This window comes from Hyla sarda, chromosome 9, assembly GCF_029499605.1.
Source record: "Hyla sarda isolate aHylSar1 chromosome 9, aHylSar1.hap1, whole genome shotgun sequence".
Taxonomy (NCBI): domain Eukaryota; kingdom Metazoa; phylum Chordata; class Amphibia; order Anura; family Hylidae; genus Hyla; species Hyla sarda.
The window spans coordinates 79,877,413-79,898,146 of record NC_079197.1 but is presented as its reverse complement, the minus strand read 5'-3'; the positions used below and the strand labels follow the sequence as shown (position 1 = coordinate 79,898,146).

Genomic DNA, 20,734 nt, shown 5'->3' with positions numbered 1-20,734 from the left:
TATGCCAAAAACACTTTGCAATATGTTCTCCTCAAAATCAAGGGTGAAAGAGCTACAAAGGTCACAACATTTCTGCCCATCCCTGTGCTCTGGCCATGTGCCAACTAGTCAAATTACATCACTTCTTTTATGTGGACAGCCCAAAGATGCCAAAATATACAAGACTGTGCTCAGCAAAACATTACAACATTTATAGTAGAGATTGTAATCAGTTTCCTGTCATGTGAAAGTAGTAGTACTGTATTAATAAGCAAGTTGCATAACCGTTAAAGATTAGAACCTTCAAGAAATTCAAGTTAATAACTTAAGCTAATGTTACATGGGCAGCACAGTGTTTAGACACCAGACCAGCCTCTGAGCAATGTTTTATGTCTGAGGTTAAAACCAGTAGTAGATTCTAAAAAATATAAGTACTCAGACCATGGATTTGGCTTTTCTATGAAGGACTCTAGTCCATTGTTCATCGTATTTATAGCGATCCAGTTATCAGGCAGATATGTGACAGTTCCACAGAGCAGTACCCAGGAGTGTCTGCAAAGTGTAGATTCCAGTATATTTTTTTAGGTTGGGGTCACACGTGCCATATTTTGCTGCATATTTTTCTACCCATTGAAGTCACTGGGCGAGTACACTGCGCACGAGCGCGGCGGCTAGCAGGCAGCTGTGTCTGCTGGTAGCGACTGATGGCCGCGACGAGCAAGCACAGCTAGATGCACACTGTAGGGTCCATCATCGTCGGATCCTTAAAGTGTACCGATAAATATAAACAAATTTCAGGATTCAATCTGAGTGAATGGATACATAAAGGGGATATTCAGGATTAGGAAGCCACAGTGTCTGCATTAATCAAAAACAGCACCACTCTTGTTCTCAGTTTACATCTGGTATTTCAGCTTATTTTCACTGAAGTAAATGAAGGAGAGCTGTAGTACCATATACACTGTGTGGCACTGTTTTTGGAAAAAAGCAAATATGTTTTACATATTAAAGAAGGCAGGTGAAAGGAAGAACTGAGTCATGTGTGTTGTGTGTCCTGTACAAAAAAGTTTCTTCATTAATGTGCTTCTTCATTAAGGTGTTTACACCATCAGATGGAAATTAAGGCTCCATTTCATTAAAGGGGTACTCTGCCAAAAAACATCTTAACCTCTACAGCGACTACGCCCACTCCATTCATGTCTATGGAGGGAGGCGTGACAGCTACGTACTAGCTGTCACGCCTCCTTCCATAGAAATGAACGGAGGGGGCATGAAGTTACGAACGTCGAAGCTCTAAGCTTCCGTGTTCCCGATTCTGCTGCTGCCGGCCCGGAGATTGCTGGGAACGCAATCTGTATCTGACAGAGGAGCAGCGGAAAATGGAGAGGCCTGTCCCCTCTGTGCACTGTTATAGCGCTCCATTCCCCGCCACCTATCTCCGACCTGTCCCCCAATGCGCTCCCTAATTCATATATTCCCCACCGCCGCCCAACATGTCCCCACTGCTGCCCTGCTCCAAGCACAATCAGAGCACACAGTGGGGACATGTCAGTCTATTTTCCACTGCTAATCTACGTTGGGTACAGATATGAGCAGTGGGGAATAGACTGACATGTTCCCGCTGTGCGCTCTGCTTGCATGTGGAGCAGGGAAGCAGCAGGGACATGTCGGGTGGCGGTGGGGAATATATGAATGAGGCAGCACATTGGGCGTACAGATCAAGTACTGGTGGTGGGGAATGGAGCGCTATAACAGCGCACAGGGAGGACAGGTCCCTCCATTCTCCGCTGTTCCTCTCTGTCAGATACGGAGATGAGCAGCAGGAAATGGAATGGCATGTCTCTGCTTGCGCTGTGACAGCGCTAGAAGATGAATGGGCAGCAGGCGGGGGGGGGGGGGGGGGGTGGTGACCTACATATACACATGGGGGAAATAAAACGAATATACTTAAGGGGCTAATCCGTACCAGTCATCAGGGCTCCCGGCGGGGAATTTAAAAATGAAAGTAAAATAAATCATACATCGCAGGGGGGTGCAGCGTGCCGCCCGCTCCCCTGAACTACAACGCCCTCTGAAGCAAGGGGAACAGTCTGTTCCATGATGGGGGTAGTAGTACAAACACTAATGTAGCCTCCCCAGCCACTGGCAGACTCCCGCAGCCAGGGAACTACTACTCCCATCATGGAAACAAGTATGTTCCATGATGGGAGTAGTAGTAGTCCCTTCTGTGGGAGACTGTAGGCCGGGGTGTTAAAACGGCCATACATGTTGGATGTTATAACCATTCGTTTTTACACAGAAAGCGGATGTTTAATAACGGATTAATACTCAGTGTGAAAGTAGCCTATGATAACACATCCTACATCTGAATGAACTAATCGTATGAAATACTTTCATCTTTACATAGTTGAAAGCGCTGACAACAAAATCACAAAAATTATCAATGGAAATCAAATATATCAACCCATGGAGGTCTGGATATGGAGTCGCAATCAAAATCAAAGTGGAAAACCACACTACAGGCCGATCCAACTTTGATGTAATGTCCTTTAAAACAAGTCAAAATGAGGCTCTGTAGTTTGAGTGTGTGCGTGGCCTCCATGTGCCCGTATGACCTCCCTACAATGCCTGGGCATGCTCCTGATTAGGTGGCGGAGGGTCTCCTGAGGGATGTCCTCCCAGACCTGGACTAAGGCATCTGCCAACTCCTGGACAGTCTGTGGTACAACGTGGCATTGGTGGATGGAGCGAGACAGGATGTCCCAGATGTCCTCAATCGGATTCAGGACTGGGGAACGGGCGAGCCAGTCTATAGCATGAATGTCTTCCTCTTGCAGGAACTGCTGACACACTGCAGCCACATGAGATCTAGCATTGTCTTGCATTAGGAGGAACCCAGGGCCAACCGCACCAGCATATGGTCTCACAAGGGGTCTGAGAATCTCATCATGGTACCTAATGGCAGTCAGGCTACCTCTGGCAAGCACATGGTGGGCTATGCAGCCCCCCACAGAAATGCCACCCCACACCATTACTGACCCACCGCTAAACCGGTCATGCTGGAGGATGTTGCAGGCCGAACGTTCTCCGCGGCATCTACAGACTCTGTTACGTCCGTCACATGTGCTCAGTGTGAACCTGCTTTCATCTGTGAAGAGCACAGGGTGCCAGTGGCGAATTTGCCAACCTTAGTGTTCTCTGGCAAATGCCAAACGTCCCCCACCTGTGGACATCAGGCACTCATATTACCCTCATGGAGTCTGTTTCTGACCGTTTGAGTGGAAACATGCACATTTGTGGCCTGCTGGAGGTCATTTTGCAGGGCTCTGGCAGTGCTTCTCCTGCTCCTCCTTGCACAAAGGCAGAGGTAGCGGTCCTGCTGCTGGGTTGTTGCCCTCCTACGGTCTCCTCCACGTCTCCTGATGTACTGGCCTGTCTCCTGGTAGCGCCTACATGCTCTGGACACTACGCTGACAGACACCGAAAACCTTCTTGCCACACCTCACATTGATGTGCCATTCTGGATGAGCTGCACTACCTGAGCCACTTGTAGCCAACTTGTGTGTTGTAGACTCAGTCTCATGCTACCACTAGAGTGAAAGCACCGCCAGCATTCAAAAGTGATCAAAACATCAGCCAGGAAGCATAGGAACTGAGAAGTGGTCTGTGGTCACCACCTGCAGAATCACTCCTTTATTGGGGGTGTCTTGCTAATTGCCTATAATTTCCCCCTGTTGTCTGTTCCATTTGCACAACAGCATGTGAAATTGATTGTCAATCAGTTTTGCTTCTTGAGTGGACAGTGTGATTTCAACAGAAGTGCGATTGACTTGGAGTTACATTGTGTTGTTTTAGTGTTCACATTTTTTTGAGCAGTGTACATCTGGACTTTTCTAAGGCGTTTGATGGCAAATTAAGTTTAATGTGGGGAAATTTCTACCGAAAAAAACTTGGGGGTACTGGTGGACAGTAAATTCTACTTTAGTGATCAGTGCCAGGAAGTGGCTGCCAAGGCTAACAAAGTCATGGGATGTATCAAGAGGGGCAGAGGCACATGATAAAGGACATAGTTTTGCCTCTGTATAAATCACTAGTCAGACCACATATGGAGTATTGTAAGAAGGACATGGCTGAACTGGAGAGGGCGCAGAGGAGGGCGACAAAGATAATTAATGATATTGGATGATTACAGTAGCAAGACAGGTTATCAAGCTTGGGGTTATTTAGTTTAAAGAAAAGACGTCTTGGGGCGATCTGATCACAACGTACAAATATATGAATGGACAGTACAGAGATCTTTCTAGTGATCGTTTTATACCTAGGCCGGTAACAATGGCAAGTGGGCATCCTCTACGTCTCGAGGAAAGAAGGTATCATCATCATCAGAGATTCTTTACTGTAAGAGCAGTGATACTATGGAACTCTCTGCCACAATATGTTGTGATGTCTGACTCAAATAAATTCAAGGGGGGCCTGGATGTTTTTCTGGAAAAATATAAAATAGTATAGGTTATGGATACTAGATTTATGGGGAGAGAACGTTGATCCAGGGATTTATTCTGATCGCCATATTGGGTCCGGGAAGGAATTTTTCCTCTTTCATGAGGCAATTGGCATCCGCCTCATTGGATCAACACAGTAGAGTTTTAGGTTGGACTCTTCTTTTTTTCAACCTTACAAACTATGATACTATGTGCCGTATTTTGCTGCTGAAGTCAAAAGGGGAAATGCCACTGGTCAACTTTTCCTCTACACAGGTTGATAAATCTCCCCATATGGGTAGAAAAATACGCAACTGATTTTGCTACCTATTGACTTCAATGGGTAGGAAAATATGCAGTAGCAAATACACAGCAAAATAAGGCACGTGTAACCGCACCCTAAAGGAATGTTTCCACCATAAACACTTATGCCCTTACACATAGAAAAGGGAATAAAGTATATTAATGTAGAGGGTTCTACTACTGAGAACTCCCACAAACTCAAGGCCAGGACTCTCAAAATGGAGCAGCAGTTAAGTATGCACACTACTGCTCCATTCATTGCGTATGGGAGTACCAAAGACAGCAGAACTCTAGTGATTTGTATGCAGCATTATGCATCATTGGCAATCTATACATGGCATTTTTAGATTACCACCTTACAGTAAGAACAGAAAAAGTTTTGGATTCTTCACTATAACTAACAATAACAAAAGTTTTACTGCCAAAAGGTATATGAGATAGGGTTGTGTGACAAGAGGATACGGGAGTAGCAAATAGCATGTATGGGATGGCATAACATTGGCTACAGTTGAAAGACCTAATGATTATCAATATAACACCCTAATGCACCTGTATCCATGAAAACATGCCTCAAGCACACACATCACATGATGTCAATTAAACACAGCCAGTCCCCAGTTAATACTACTTTACACTCATAAGACCTACTGAGCAAGAAAACAAATCTCCACTTAACCACCATAATAAAAGCTCATTGGTGACATTTATCATTGGCTCTACACCACTTTAATTTTCTAAATGTCCATGCAAATTTTGCGCAATTGCATTTATGCGCAATTTTTGGTAGAATATCTTTCAAAGTTGTCTACTGTTTGGTGCACTGTACACCACATTTTGCAGTGGAGCTGTATTTATTATTATTTGTGCAAAATAAATATTTTTTTTTTGCTCATGTGTACGACAGCTAACAGGACACATACAAATGTGTCAGATGCCAGAGCACAAAGCTTAAAACAATCTCTCCAGCTAACTGACTTCTATAATTGCACAGAATTTACCAAGTCTTAGCACCACTTTGGTACATTTTGAGAAACTGGGTAAAAAAAAATGCACCAAGAAAACACGGGGTAAAATCTTTACTAGTTCACACCAACATTGATAAATGTTCACCATTATATGCAACCTTTGGCCCATTAAACTACCCTTCCCTAATGCCCAAAGCCAGTCTAAAGCTATATTTTCCTGCAGTCCTGAATACCATGCAGTCAATGTCCACTGGACGGAGAAGCTTTGTCGCACAATGCCAAGAGAACAGAAGTAATTCTACTAAACAGCACTATTTGTTAAATTCTAACTCTCACCTTTGGCAGCTTGGGGGTCTCTCTTTTCTTCTTCTTTTCTGAGTTAGGGTCGTCTATTAGATCTGGCTCAAATGCGTATAGCTCTGTGAGCTCATTCATGGTAAAGTGACGTTCTATCTGTTGCTGGTCAACTACCCTAAAGGAGAGTGACTGCTTGGTGACTTGTCGATCATAGATTTTTTCTTCCATTGTACCCTGAAAACATAAAACAGTCTTATTCTGTTAAAGGACCAAAGAATCTTATTTACGGTAAACACTTCAATGTATACATACTGCCCACAATGCACAAAGCAGGTGGTATAGTTAGATATACAAACTAATGTTACTTTTCTGCTAATATTCTATTATCTAAAAGATCCTCTGAAATAGCCCAACGCAAAGTGTTCCTATGCTTTTCCCCAGCAAACGGAATTGGAGCATTTCTGTATTTAACCGCTTCACGTAACCTTTTTATTTTTCCATTGACAAAATTGTATTAGGGCTTATATTTTGTAGGACAAGTTGTACTTTTTTATTGGCGCACATTATTTTATTATATAATGTATTATGAAGCAAAAAAGTTATATGTTTGAAAATTATATAAATTTAAAATTAAAATTGAGAAAAATAAGTGAAATTGCGCAACTTTGTGGGTCAATAATTTTTTGGAATTTCATAACATGATGAGTTACATGCACGCTTTATTATATGGGTCAGTACAATACCAATGATACAAAAAAAAAAAAAAAAAATCCATTGCCATGTTCTGACCCGTATAATTTTTTTATTTTTTCACCTTTGGAGCGGTTTTAAGGTTTATTTTTCACGTCATGAGCTCTAGTTTTCAGTGGTATCACATTTGGCTTTTTGATCACTCTTTGTTAAATTTTTATTCTGGGATGAGCTGTGACGAAAAAGCAGCAACTTGGTAGTTTGACATTTTTTTGCATTTACGTCGTTGACCATGTGGGATCAGGAATGTAATAACTTAATAGTTCGGACATTTATGCACACTGTGGTAAATATGTATTTTCTTTTTTTTACAGTGTTTTATTTGAAACTAATGGGAAAAGTGGGCAACTTGAATTTTTTATTAGGGGGGAGATTTTATTGTATTTGTTGAATAACATTTTTAAAAGTCATCATTAGAAGACTTACGTAGATCAACGTAATGCTAGATGCCGAGGACCAGGTAAGGCACTTGGCTTCCCCGGCAACCCAACGTCACCCCGCAATTGCATTGTGGGGGGCAATGGGATCCCTAAACACCTGGGAACAGTGTTTAAATGCAGTGATCGCAATTGATCACAGCTTTTAACCAGTTAAATGACAGACATTGGAGTGATCTCCGATGTCCATCATTATTGGCATATGTTGGCTGCTCATAGCAGCAGGCATCTTTCGGTTATACCACAGACAACAACAACAACAAAAATTCCCCAGGGATTCCAGGGCAAATTATATATAACAACCACCTTTAGGGGTCGCCCCCCAAGGGGTTAACCCTAAACTAGAAACCCCCCTTAAAACTAAATTTTATTGGATCATTTAAAATATATATGAGCTCCGGTGTTATGGTTAAAAACACAGCTAGTAGTTGCTTGAATAGTGTATAAGCATCCTATAACTTCTTTTGTAATGGTATTGTGCTTTACTAGCACTAATCTATGGATGCCACTATATTAACAGAAAAGCACTGATAGCTGCTAGTTAAAATGTGAATAGCCCTCCGCGGAGGGCTATTCACATTTTAACTAGCAGCTATCAGTGCTTTTCTGTTAATATAGTGGCATCCATAGATTAGTGCTAGTAAAGCACAATACCATTACAAAAGAAGTTATAGGATGCTTATACACTATTCAAGCAACTACTAGCTGTGTTTTTAACCATAACACCGGAGCTCATATATATTTTAAATGATCCAATAAAATTTAGTTTTAAGGGGGGGTTTCTAGTTTAGGGTTAACCCCTTGGGGGGCGACCCCTAAAGGTTGTTTTTATATACCACAGACAAGACTAACAGGCCATATTCCCCTCACCCGACCCATGACATACATGCTGAGATGGGAAAACTTTACCAAATGGGGCAGCCAGAGGTGGCTAGAATTACAGAGGCAGCAGAGCGGGCTATTCAATGTGTAACTTTCACCAAAATGTATGGCGTCAAAAAAAGTTAATAAATGTAAACCAACCCCTTCCCATTTTCTTTTAAAATTATGTAAGCAATATAAACATGTGTATCGGTCCGAACTATTAAAATGTAATAGTAATTAAACAGCACAGTCAATGGCATATATGTAAAACAATACCATACTATTATGGTATTGCTTATTTTTGGCTACTTTGTATACCAAAAAAATTGATAAAAAGTGATTAAAAAAATAGGTCCATCAAAACAAGAATGGTACTAATAAAAACTACAGATCACGGTGCAAAAAAATGAGCCTCCATACATCCCATTATACAGAAAAAAAAATAAAAAATAAGAGTTACAGGGGTCAGAAGAGGACAATTTTAACCCCTTAACGAAAGAAGATGTAAATGTACGTCCTGTACATGACTTTAGCACAGGGGCTTAATTTTGGCGTACATGGGACTTTTTGACCACTTTTTATTATATTTTTTTCCAGGATGTAATGTGATCAGAAAAACCTTAATTATGGGAATACTTTTTTTTCTACATTCACAGTAAGGGATCTTTATATTTTGACAGTCAATTTCGCACACAATGATATCAAATATATTTTTTTTAAAGAGTGATTTGAATTTATTATGGCAGGGGGTTATTTAAAAAAACTTACCATCAATATTTATTTTACACTTTTTTTGTCCCCTAGGGGACTTTTATGAGCAATTATTCTACTGCTCTATTCCAAACCACTACTCTACCAGTGACGCATAGGACAGCTTCAATGTCCCTGAAAGCCTTTCAGTGGCAACTAAATGGTTAATACCCAGAATCTGATATCACGTCATGTTAGCAATTAGTGTGCTTAAGACCCGAGCCCTCTCCATACCCCCTTAAGAGCCCCATGTTATGGGTCATTAAGGGCTTAATAAAATAAGTTTGTATTAGTTTCACTTTTCAGTGACCATAAGCTACACCAGAAGTACTTTAAGTAGTGTAGGTAAACCACAAAAACATGTTCAAACATAATAAGATAAAGCATTTCTAAAATTCAGAACAAACCTGTGCCAAAAACCTGTACACAAAGACAGCTTTGGTCTGGCCAAATCGATATACCCTGAAGATACTCTGTATATCATATGATGGATTCCATGACGCGTCAAAGATGATCACACGATTAGCAGCCACGAGATTTATGCCGAGGGATCCTGCTTTTGTAGAAATTAGGAACAGACGCCCCCTGGCAAGATGCGAGATGGTGAAAAATTGCATTAGATTTATATCAAACAGCTAAGCTTAATAAAACAAAGCGACTGTATTTTTTTTAAACATCTTACCTAACATTGGTCACATCATTGAACTCCTCAGCCCATTTCTTCCGTGTCTGAGCACTGGTAGAGCCATCTAATCGGTAGTAATCAATGTTTCTGAACCATTTTCCTTCACCTAAGAAACAATTTTCTTATTGGTTAAAATTTTAGATACTTAGGCTCTGAAAATGGCATATTAGTTAATGTTTAATATGAGATATTTATTGTGCTTAATACCAAATGCTTTAACACCCATCAATTACACTGTACATCACTAGGCCACACAATTCAGTCATCAGTGTTCCAGTATAAAAAAAAAAAAAAAAAAAGACTGCACAGAAGCAAGTATGCTGAGGACAATAGGGTCACTAAAAGAAGTACACTTGTAAATAAGCCCCAAAGTTGTATCATGATAGTGGAGGAAAAATAAATTGGGCTGTGTTTGGTATTGCATTTCATTCCCGTAAATAGGGACTAAAGGCAATATTAGATGGCTGAAGCCACCCTGTATATGTGCAACAACCTCGCTGATCACCATTTGTTCACAGAGCCTATCACGATCCCTGGATCCATTGTGTGTCCCTTTGCGGCTGTTGGCCGCACATCCCCCGTTATATGTGAAGTTGTGCGGCCAACAACTGATATTTTAGCCTGTTTGCTGCTCTTATTACAAAGGGCGGTATCAGTTGTTTCGGCTGATGTACATTCTATTTCAACCTCTAAAAATCTATTTTTAAATCAACATTTTTTTCGTACTAAAGAAATAGTTTTGGAATTAAGTAAGTGTACCAAAATACAATGATCTTAATTGCATTCGACCCAGTCCATATAAATAAATCTTCAGAGAATATAAGCTACTTCATGGAAAATATCTCTGTTCTTACTGAATGTCTACAGTATATGCACTAGGAGATCTGTGGCATATTTGTGTGGCTGAGAATTAGTTGGTCTAATCTGAATGGAGTTATTTTTGCAGTATACATATGGATTTGTGCAAACCTTATTTAGAAGAATGGGAGTGTATTAGAGTTTACAAACTGTTAATTATGTTTGGGCACATTTGCTGGAAAAATTGCTTACTTTCAAAACCAAGCAGATCTCAATCTAAAGACCAGGCACTTTGACATGCAGCTGTATATCAGCACGACTTTCAGCAACATCATGGATGCACCTTGGCTGCGCTGTGGCCGCTACATGTACAGTGGTCCCACAAGTTACAATATTAATCGGTTCCAGGATGACCATTGTATATTGAAATCATGACTCTATGGAAACCTGGTAATTGGTTCTGAAGCACCAAAATGTCATCCAAAAATAGGAAAAAAAAGTCAGAATTAGGGAAAGATAAGTAGATAACATACAGATAAAGCAAGTCCTGTAGCTGCCCTTACCTGGTGTCCAAAGGAGCAGCTAACCCTGCACAGGTAAAGAGTACACAACCTCCCTGTACTGTAGGGAGGCGCTGCCAAGACAGTCAGTGCATGCACTTCAGTAGTACAGGTGTAAATGACCATTCTGAATGGTCAGCTCTTCCAGCCAGTCACATTTTGCAGATCTGGACTGTCTGTAGTATTGTATGTTGAGTCTGGTTTCAAGTTACAATGGTCCAGAATAGACCATTGTATGTTGAAACTATTGTATGTTGAAGCCATTTTAAATTGAGGGATCACTGTATATCTTAAGGAAAAGCAACTTTCTTCAATAGAATATACGGTATGCTTCCAATTAAAAAGAGATACAGTTTCCGCAACACAATTTGCAAACTGTAGTAAATGCAATTGCCTTCAAGGTCTAATTATTTTTGCGCTCAAACGTGGACCAGCTGCTTGGGCTTAATTAGACTAATAATTATGGGTTCTTTATACCAGATGTCGGACTCAAAAACCACATAAACCTATAGCATGCGAACACTAGGCAGCTGACTGTAAGAAAACTAGAGACACAACATAATGTCAATGTTTTATGTCTTCTTTATAATTCTATATAATCAATTTATCACTCCATGCTGTGACTATAAATGATGACTATTGTTTCCCAAGTATGAACAAGACGAAGGGAACACAATTCCCCTAATTTTTTTTCTAAATCTATAGTAGATTGAAGTTAGGAAAGAAAATATAGTTCTTGGCCGCATCACACCAAGAATAAGTTATCACGCTCTGTGGGCCAGATTAAGGGTCTATTCACACGTACAGTATCATGCGCAGATTTGATGAACAGGATTTTCTGCTGCAGATTTCAATTTAAACTAGGTTCAGACTACAGAATCTTCGGGCCGAAAATTTCCACCCAGAGATTCCGAGTGCGGCCAGCGCTGACTGAATCAGTTGGTGCTAGGACCATGTGGACACTGCAGTCTCCAATAGACTGCAATGTGTTCAGCGAGTATTTCCACCTGAAGAAAGAGCAACGCTATTCTTCAGGCGGAAATTTCCAAGCGGATTTTCCATTCACAAATTCCGAAGTGTGAATTTGTGAACGGAAACCCATTCACTACACTATACATTTTAGCAAGCGGAATTTCCGCCTGCAATTTCAAATCAGAATTGCAGGTGGAAATTCCGTAGTCTGAACCTAGCCTAAATGACTGAGCACAGCTTCTAATCTGCAGTTACAAAGTGCAGGATTTTCTGCTGCAGATTTCAATGTAAACTGAATGACTGAACACAGGTTGAAATCCTGCGCATCAAATCTGCACAGAATACTGTACGTGTGAATCCCTAAAGGAGTTTTTCTGAGGCTTCACTGAGAAACATTTATCACAGAATTAGAATAGGTAGACGTAGGTAAGAAGGTAACTTATTGATGGGGTCATAAGGATAAACAGTCCCATGTTGCTCTCTAAAGCAGAGGGGAGGATAATGTCCAAAAAGTGAACATCCATCGATTTAGATTAGTAATGTGTACTTTCATTCTAAGGATTTTTATTATAGGTTTCTTACACAAAATTCCCCAGAAGGAAATACTTACATACTGCAGGTTTGTTGTTCTCCCGGTATGGCAGAGTCTGAATGAAGTGGTGGTTAAGCATGTGTGTTGTCACTATTTAAAGTGTAGGAAACTGACAATGATAGAGTACAGTAATATCAACTCTTGGAAAGCCCCTTAAGCTGTAGATTTCATGACCACACAGGGGATGACCTAAAGCTACTAATACTGACACCCTCCACAGACATATCAATGTTAACGCAAACCTGCCAGCAGGAATACAGGGGTATAAATGGGCACATAGGTAGATAGGCAACTAGTTATCATAATACCAGGTCTACCTTTTTATCTACATAATCCCTTCCAGCCCAGACATATAAGCCTTTCTGTTAATAGGTAAATGAGGTTCAAGAGCTCCGGGTTAGCTAGCTCATCTCCTCTTGTTCATCGCTTCATTCCCTTATTCAATCAAATGAGGGTAGGAAGACGGTAAACAAGAACAAACAATAAATAGCTTGATCTAGGCATGTGCATATACACACACCCGTTTCCCTGCTGAAAAGGTAGAATACACTTATCTGGCATCTCACATGACCTGTCTGCAGATAATTTGCAAAAACTCAAAGGCTGAGTTCACACATTATGGTGCTTTTGGAGTAAAGCAAAGAGTGGCTCTTTAAGACATAGGAAGGAAAGTTGTGAATCACACAACATTAGTGGAGGACTCTTTTACAACCCAAGAGGAACAGCAAGTAAATTCAGTACAGTCAAATGCTATTTATGAAGACGTATACAGCTCACTATACCTTTATAAACAATTGGTTTCAATTCTGCTCCCTCTGCTGATGGATCTATGCTTGCCAGTTCCAAGAAGTCCTCAATCAAATCCAAGGATATTAGAGACTGACTGAAAACTAAACTGAAAAAGAAGTAGAAAAAAAAGTTGCAATATTTGACAAATACCGTATCTCACATAATTGAGTCAACCCCTAACATTTTTATAACTGAAGAAACTACACTCAACGTACAGTAGTACACTGCTACAACGTACATGTCACGTACAGATATAATATATGATCCCAGGAGTTCGGTGGAACTGAACGGGACATCCGCTGCAAAGTCGCTGAGTGGATGGCCCTTTCCTGCCTCATCACCATCCATTCGGTCCTCTGCTGCACCAGGAAGCTTCAGAAGGCAGGAGCAGCAGAGCAACGATAACACTGATCAATGCGAACAGTGTATGCAATCGAAAGATTGCATGGTATAACCCCCTATGAGGACTTAAAAATTATTTTAAAAAAGTGTATAAAAAATTAACCCCTTCCTAATAAAATGTTTGACTCCCCCTTTCCCATATTTTAAATAAAATAATGTAATAAAAAATACAAATAAATCATATGTGGTACCGCCACGTGCGTAAATGTCCGAACTATTAAAATATAACGTTAGTTAAACCGCATGGTTGATGGCGTACATGTAAAAATAAATACCATATTCCAAAATTGCAAATGTTTGGTCACTTCATTTACCATAAAAAAATAAAAAGTGTTCACAAAGTTCCATCAAATCAAAAATGGTCCTGAAAAACCAAAGATCACGGCGCAAAAAATGAGCCCTCATATAGCCCCGTATGCAGAAAAATAAAGTTATAGGGGTCAGAGGATCACAATTTTAAACATACTACTTTTGGTGCATGTAGTTATAATTTTTTTTTAAGTAGTAAAACAAAACCTACATAAAGTGGGTATCTCTGAAACCATATAGACCTACAGAATAAAAATAAGTTGTCATTTTTACCAAAAAGTGCACTGCGTAGAAACGGAAGACCCCATAACTTCCAAAATGGAGTTTGTTTTTAATTTCACCCCACAAATGTTTTCATTACAAAGTACAATTGGTGATGCAAAAAACAAGCCCTTATACGGGTCTGTAGGTGCAAATTTTAAAGAGTTATGATTTTTAGGGGAGGAGGAAAAAAACTAAAGTGCAAAAACTGGTGTCAGAAAGTTAAATAGATTTGTAAATTACTTTTACTTAAAAATGTTAACCCTTCCAATACTTAGCTGCTGTATGCTCCAGAGGAAATTCTTTTCTTTTTCAATTTCCTTTCTGTCTGACCACAGTGCTCTCTGCTGACACCTGTCTGTCTCAGGAACTGTCCAGAGCAGGATAGGTTTGCTATGGAGATTTGCTCCTGCTCTTGACAGTTCCTGACATGGACAGCGGTGTCAGCAGAGAACACTGGTCGGAAAGAAAATTAATTTAAAAAGAAAATAACTTCCTCTGGAGTATAGAGCAGCTGATAAGTACTGGAAGGGTTAAGATTTTTAAATAGAAGTAATTTACAAATCTGTAAAATGTTCTGGAACCAGTTGATTTAAAAAAAAAAAAAAAATGTTTTTAACTGGAGTACTCCTTTAACAGGCAATACATATGTTAACAAGTGAAGAAAAACATTTACTTACACTTTATCACCAAGTTCTTCTGCCATGCGAAGAATGTCAAACAAAAGCGTTATTTTTCCAGAATGTGTTATAACCTCTGCGTCAGCGTCTGTTACAAAATCTTTGTACCAGTCAGCAGCTGGGCTACCCGGAGTGGAGGATGTGGCTTTGCCAGTGGTTGGAAAAGAGATAAAAGAAAAGATAAGAGTATGCTCTTACATGAAAAAGTGTTCAAGTACATGTGAATATTACATGAAACCAAGCAAAGCTTGAAGAACATTAGCAAAAAAACAACAGAGAAGCAGCAGTGCATCAGAGGTGGAAAGAGCCTGCAGTAGTCACTAGAGCATTCGAGCACCGCGACAAACAACTACATTTCCTTTAACATAAAAGTACCAAATAAATGTTATTCCCCCTGAAAATATATCAACTGACAACTTTTGAGTGCCAATATGCAGACACAGTCTGCACTGATAGGAACACAAAAATGTACTTAAATAGAGGACAGGAGAGCCGACAGGTCCTCCGAGTTTTTTTAAAATATTCTATAGCAATGCACAACTATCATACAGATAAACAAGAGATGTGACGTCAAAACAAACCATTTTGATACAGTTTAAATATTACAAAAGCACAAAGAAAAACATGTAAAGGGCATCACATGTCAGCTATTAAAGGAGTAGTCCAATGGTGAAAAAGTCTATACAGTTAGCAACAGTTTAAAAAGTTATATAACTTTGTAATATACTCACATAACCCATCTGGAACGGAAAGTACCTTTATTTCTCTAGACAGGAAGCGCTGCATAATCCAGCATCTCCACCTACACTTCTTCTACAGCCTGTGGTCAGCTCCTCATTCCTTTCCTCATAGTTCTCAATATGTGAGTGCTCACCAATCACAGCACTCACACATTGAACCAATCACAGAACTCACACACTGAACCAATCACAGCACTCACACATTGAACCAATCACAGCACTCACACATTGAACCAATCACAGCACTCACACATTGAACCAATCACAGCACTCACACATTGAACCAATCACAGCACTCACACATTGAACCAATCACAGCACTCACACATTGAACCAATCACAGCACTCACATATTGAACCAATCACAGCAGTCCTGCTTGAGCCTGGTCACGTGGGTGCCGTGCTGTAAGCCAGGAGAAGTGTGAGGGGGAGAATGAGGACGTACACAGGTCCTATGTAGACAGAGCGGGGGGGGGGGGGGGGGGGGAGCTAACTTATCATGGGGAGGTTTCAAGGGGAGGGGAAGGGAGGATGTGTGTGAAGGAGACATAATACAGGGCTGGGGATGTATAGACTGCAGGGGAATAAATCTCATACTGGGGAGGATTTCTATGTGTGAGAGGGGGGGCTCCTGAATGACATGCTGGGAGTTGCAGTCCCTGTTATGTGTGTTTATGCTAGTGTTTCCAAACCAGTGTGCCTCCAGCTGTTGCAAAACTACAACTCTCAGCATGCCCTGACAGACTTTGGGCATGCTGGGAGTTGTAGATTTGCAACAGCTGGAGGCACACTGGTTGGGAAACACTGTTCTAGCCTATTCAGCATACACATCATGTTACACCAGTGTTTCCCAACCAGGGTGCCTCCAGATGTTGCAAAACTACTACTTCCAGCATTCCCTGGTTGGGAAACACTGGCATACACACACAACAGGGACTACAACTCCCAGCATGTCATTCAGGAGTCCTCCCTCACACATAGAAATCATCCCCAGTATGATATTTATTCCCTGTAGTCTATACACCACCAGCCCCTGCAGTGTAATATGTCTCCTCACATATAGAAATCATCCCCCCTCTCAGTGCTCGCCCTGTGCAAACTTGAAACCTCCCCATGATAAATTAGGGCCTGTGTAAACAGAGCAGGGGAGGGAGGAGCTGTGTACGTCCTCATTCAGGCTCAAGCAGGAGTGCTGTGATTGGTTCAATATGTGAGTGCTGTGATTGGTTCAATATGTGAGTGCTGTGATTGGTTCAATATGTGAGTGCTGTGATTGGTTCAATATGTGAGTGCTGTGATTGGTTCAATATGTGAGTGCTGTGATTGGTTCAATATGTGAGTGCTGTGATTGGTTCAATATGTGAGTGCTGTGATTGGTTCAATATGTGAGTGCTGTGATTGGTTCAATATGTGAGTGCTGTGATTGGTTCAATATGTGAGTTCTGTGATTGGTTCAATATGTGAGTGCTGTGATTGGTGAGCAAGAAGGGCAGAGATTTAGCACAGTAGGGCGGGATATGGGCAGGCTTTGGGGGTGTACATTTGTTATAGACTTGAGAGGAAGTAATTTTTTTCAGTGTGAAGAGGATGTTGGGAGCTCAGGCTCCATAACCAGGAAGTGCTGCTATATTCACAGTGGCATAGCATACACACGGCATGGGGCAGACATATAATGAAAAGTGCGGTGGCATCATGGAGTCAAGGTCTAACCTGTGGCAGGTACTTATTTTCAGATTTTTCACTATTGGATATCTCCTTTAAACTGTCTCTGAAGATGTTTTGATACTGAGCAAGTAATTAGTAATGTTGAATTAAACAGAGGAAGTAACAGGCGCATCATTTTCCAAAGTGACAATAATCGTCTGCTTTATTCCATACATATTCAGATTTGGTTTTCAGTGCCAAAATAAACTACTAATCTGCCATACATATCAGGAAATGTCTCTAAACAGCAGCCAAGGCAAGAAAAACAACCACTGGAAATGTTTAAGACATTTCACCTACAAAATCTACAGAAAGGACAATCCCTGATAAGTTTGTCAATTTTACTAACAAACAAAAACAACACTCACACCTTAAGATGCCTTAAAGAAAAATGGTTCCCAAATTACAGGCAGCTGACAAACACAAGGCATTTCCTGCGTGACTGTAATAGACCTTATTTCTCGCTGCTTGATGTGACAAGTACCATCGGACAGCAGCGGTGGGGGATTGGACAAAAATGTACGTATTATATTTTATAGCAACCTGACTCTTTTTTTCAAGTTTTTTACATTCAGGGAAAAACCCTTAGGGTGTGTTCACACATACAGGATCCTGCACAGATTTGATGCGCAGGATTTGTAACTGCAGATTAGAAGCTGTGCTCAGTCAGTCATTTAGTTTACATTGAAATCTGCAGCAGAAAATCCTGTACATCAAAACTGCGTATGTGTGAATGTACCCTAAAAGGGGTACTCCGCCCCTAGACATCTTATCCCCTATCCAAAGGATAGGGGATAAGATGTCAGATCGCCGGGGTCCCGCTGCTGCAGCACCACGCTATCATTACTGCGCAGAGCGAGATCGCTCTGCACGTAATGACGGGCAATACAGGAACCATAGCATCGTTACATCACGGCTCCGCCCCTCGTGACATCACGGCCCGCCCCCGTCAATACAAGTCTATGGGATGGGGGCGTGGCGGTCGTCACGCCCCCTGCCATAGACTTGCATTAAGGGGACGGGCCGTGATGTCATGAGGGGCGGAGCCATGACTTTAGGGTGCGTTCACACTGGGGTATTTGTCAGCGGATCCGCTGACAAAGGCCCCTAAAGTGCTGCCCTCTTTGTGCCTGCTAATAGCGGCAATCCACCGCTACCAGCAGACACACTGTGATGTGCGAGTCGCAGTGTATCCGCACATCCCGGACATCGCGGCCGCTCCCCCAGCTCCCTGAGCTACACAGAGAGCGGCCGCGATGTGAGTGAGTACACTGCAGGGTAACTCGCACATCGCAGTGTGTCTGCTGGTAGCGGTGGATTGCCGCTATTAGCAGGCACAAAGAGGGTAGCACTTTAGGGGCCTTTGTCAGTGGATCCGCAGCTGCGGATCCGCTGACAAATATGCCCGTGTGAACGCACCCTTAAGCAGGCTGAAAAATTGGAAGACCAAACAAAGCCATACTCTACCTCTTGTATCTATCAAATATTTCTAAGTAGCTTAAGCTTTATTCACATCAGCATTATGGAAGTCCATTACAGAAGTTGATAACAGGCTAGACAGAGTGCTTCACATTGGACACCAACCTCCCCGACAGGTCCCATGACTGGGGTCAGTCCAGATTCCATTAGGCATCTGTTATTAATTTTAGCTGAGAAAAAATACCTGACATTTTTTAGGTCAAAACCCTCCTGCTAAATCCTTCCTAATTTTCAGCAAGGTATCGCAAGCAGCGCAAAAGTGTAAACAGTAGAAAATTATTGTGAAAACAAAGCCTTGAACAAAAATGTACAGTGGCCCCTCAAGTTACAATATTAATCTGTTCCAGGATGACCATTGAATGTTGAAACCATTGTATGTTGAGACCATAAATCTATGAAAACCTGGTAATTGGTTCTGAAGTAGGGATTGACTGATTATCGGCAGATAATCACGATTTTGGGCATTATCGGTATCGGCAATTACCTTGCCGATAAGCCGATAATGCGCCGCAACCCCCAATGGTTTATGTAGAGGACAGGAGCTTCTTCAGGGTCCTATACAGAACACAGTGTCCCAAATGGAGCCACCCTTACTTGGTGTCCAAAGGAGCAGCTAACCCTGGCACAGGTAAGGAGAAGTAGTTCCTCCCTGTACTGTAGGGGGCGCTACCAGACAGACAGCCAGTGCATATGCTTCAGTAATACAGGTAATTTACCAGTAAAATGCCCATTCTGATTGGTCAGTTCCTCCGGTTGTGACACGCTTCACAGATCTGGACTGTCTGTAGAATTGTATGTTGAGTCTGGTTTCAAGTTACAATGGTCCAGAAAACAAGATTGTATGTTGAAACTATTGTATATTGAGGCCATTGTAAGTTGAGGGATCACTGTACAACTTTTCTATGTCACAAAAAAAAGGCATAGGAGGTTCAATAAATTCCACTCCGCTCCAACAGTTTTAGTTTCAACCTTTGGCATCCAAGCTTTTACATACGACATAAAGACCAACTCACTTTCTTCCACTTTAACTGCAGGAGTATTGGAAACTTCCTCTACTTTAGAGTCTTTTCCGTTCCCACCACGAGACCTAGAGTTCCACACCTTTATAACTTCTACATCATTATCACTTCCTTCTTCACTTGAACTGCTCTCCTTTTTGCTTTTTCCCTTTGATTTCTTCTTCCTAAAAATTAAAACCATTTTAAGTACATAAGAGACATGCTTTCTATTTTAAGTTTTCATAAAATACTCTCTGCTACTCTAACACAGTTGTGGTTCAATACATCTATGCAGCCCGAGTAAAACTACTCTCAAACTTTAAAGTATACCAAACACGAGCTAGTTGCAATGAAGAAAATAAAATCTGAAAGTAATTACGCTGCTCACCGCCTGCACGCAGCATAAACATACCTTCTATAAAACTGTGTAACCAGTTGATTCATAATTTAATTCACATTTTGGCACCACATGGCAGGACACAAGTAAAATCAGTTGGCATTTATCTTTGATTGTTTGACTAATTCCTGGTGATCTTTCACATTACGTTATTGTTAAGTGATTTTCTGGCAGAAGATGATAAACACTAAATAATTGTTCTTGTAGGTAGACTGCTCTGCCATAGAGGCCAATTTTGATTGCATTCATAATATTGTTGTACCCATTGGGAAAAGAGGTAGAAAGTCCCTATGGACCTGTAACCCCTTCAATGCTTGTGTAAAAAGTGCTTACGATGAGGTTTCTTCTTCAGAACTCAGTGACATTGAGGATTCATCCGAGTCAGATGCTATAAACTCCTCCATGCTGTCTTCATCAAAGTAACCCTAAAAAACAAAACCGATCGTGGTGACGTCATGAATGTCTCAGCAGCAGCAGGCACTGTCGTGTTAAACTGAAACACATCTGTTTAGTCAATTGGAAAAAGTCTGGCTTACATCATT

General features: G+C 41.1%; 1 protein-coding gene across 3 annotated transcripts in view; it reads right to left on the bottom strand.

Annotated features, from left to right (window-relative positions):
- ATRX (ATRX chromatin remodeler) overlaps positions 1–20,734 on the bottom strand; it is a 252,284-nt gene that overhangs the window by 21,779 nt on the left and 209,771 nt on the right. For 2 of the 3 annotated variants that reach the window (XM_056540843.1, XM_056540842.1), the window contains 7 exons: positions 20,526–20,617; positions 19,811–19,980; positions 14,875–15,025; positions 13,216–13,328; positions 9,509–9,617; positions 9,234–9,411; positions 6,065–6,259 (listed from right to left, as the gene is read on the bottom strand). In XM_056540843.1, the coding sequence (XP_056396818.1) occupies positions 6,065–6,259; positions 9,234–9,411; positions 9,509–9,617; positions 13,216–13,328; positions 14,875–15,025; positions 19,811–19,980; positions 20,526–20,617 (1,008 nt within the window). The remainder of the gene's footprint in view (positions 1–6,064; positions 6,260–9,233; positions 9,412–9,508; positions 9,618–13,215; positions 13,329–14,874; positions 15,026–19,810; positions 19,981–20,525; positions 20,618–20,734) is intronic. The other variant, XM_056540841.1, reaches the window with a different exon arrangement.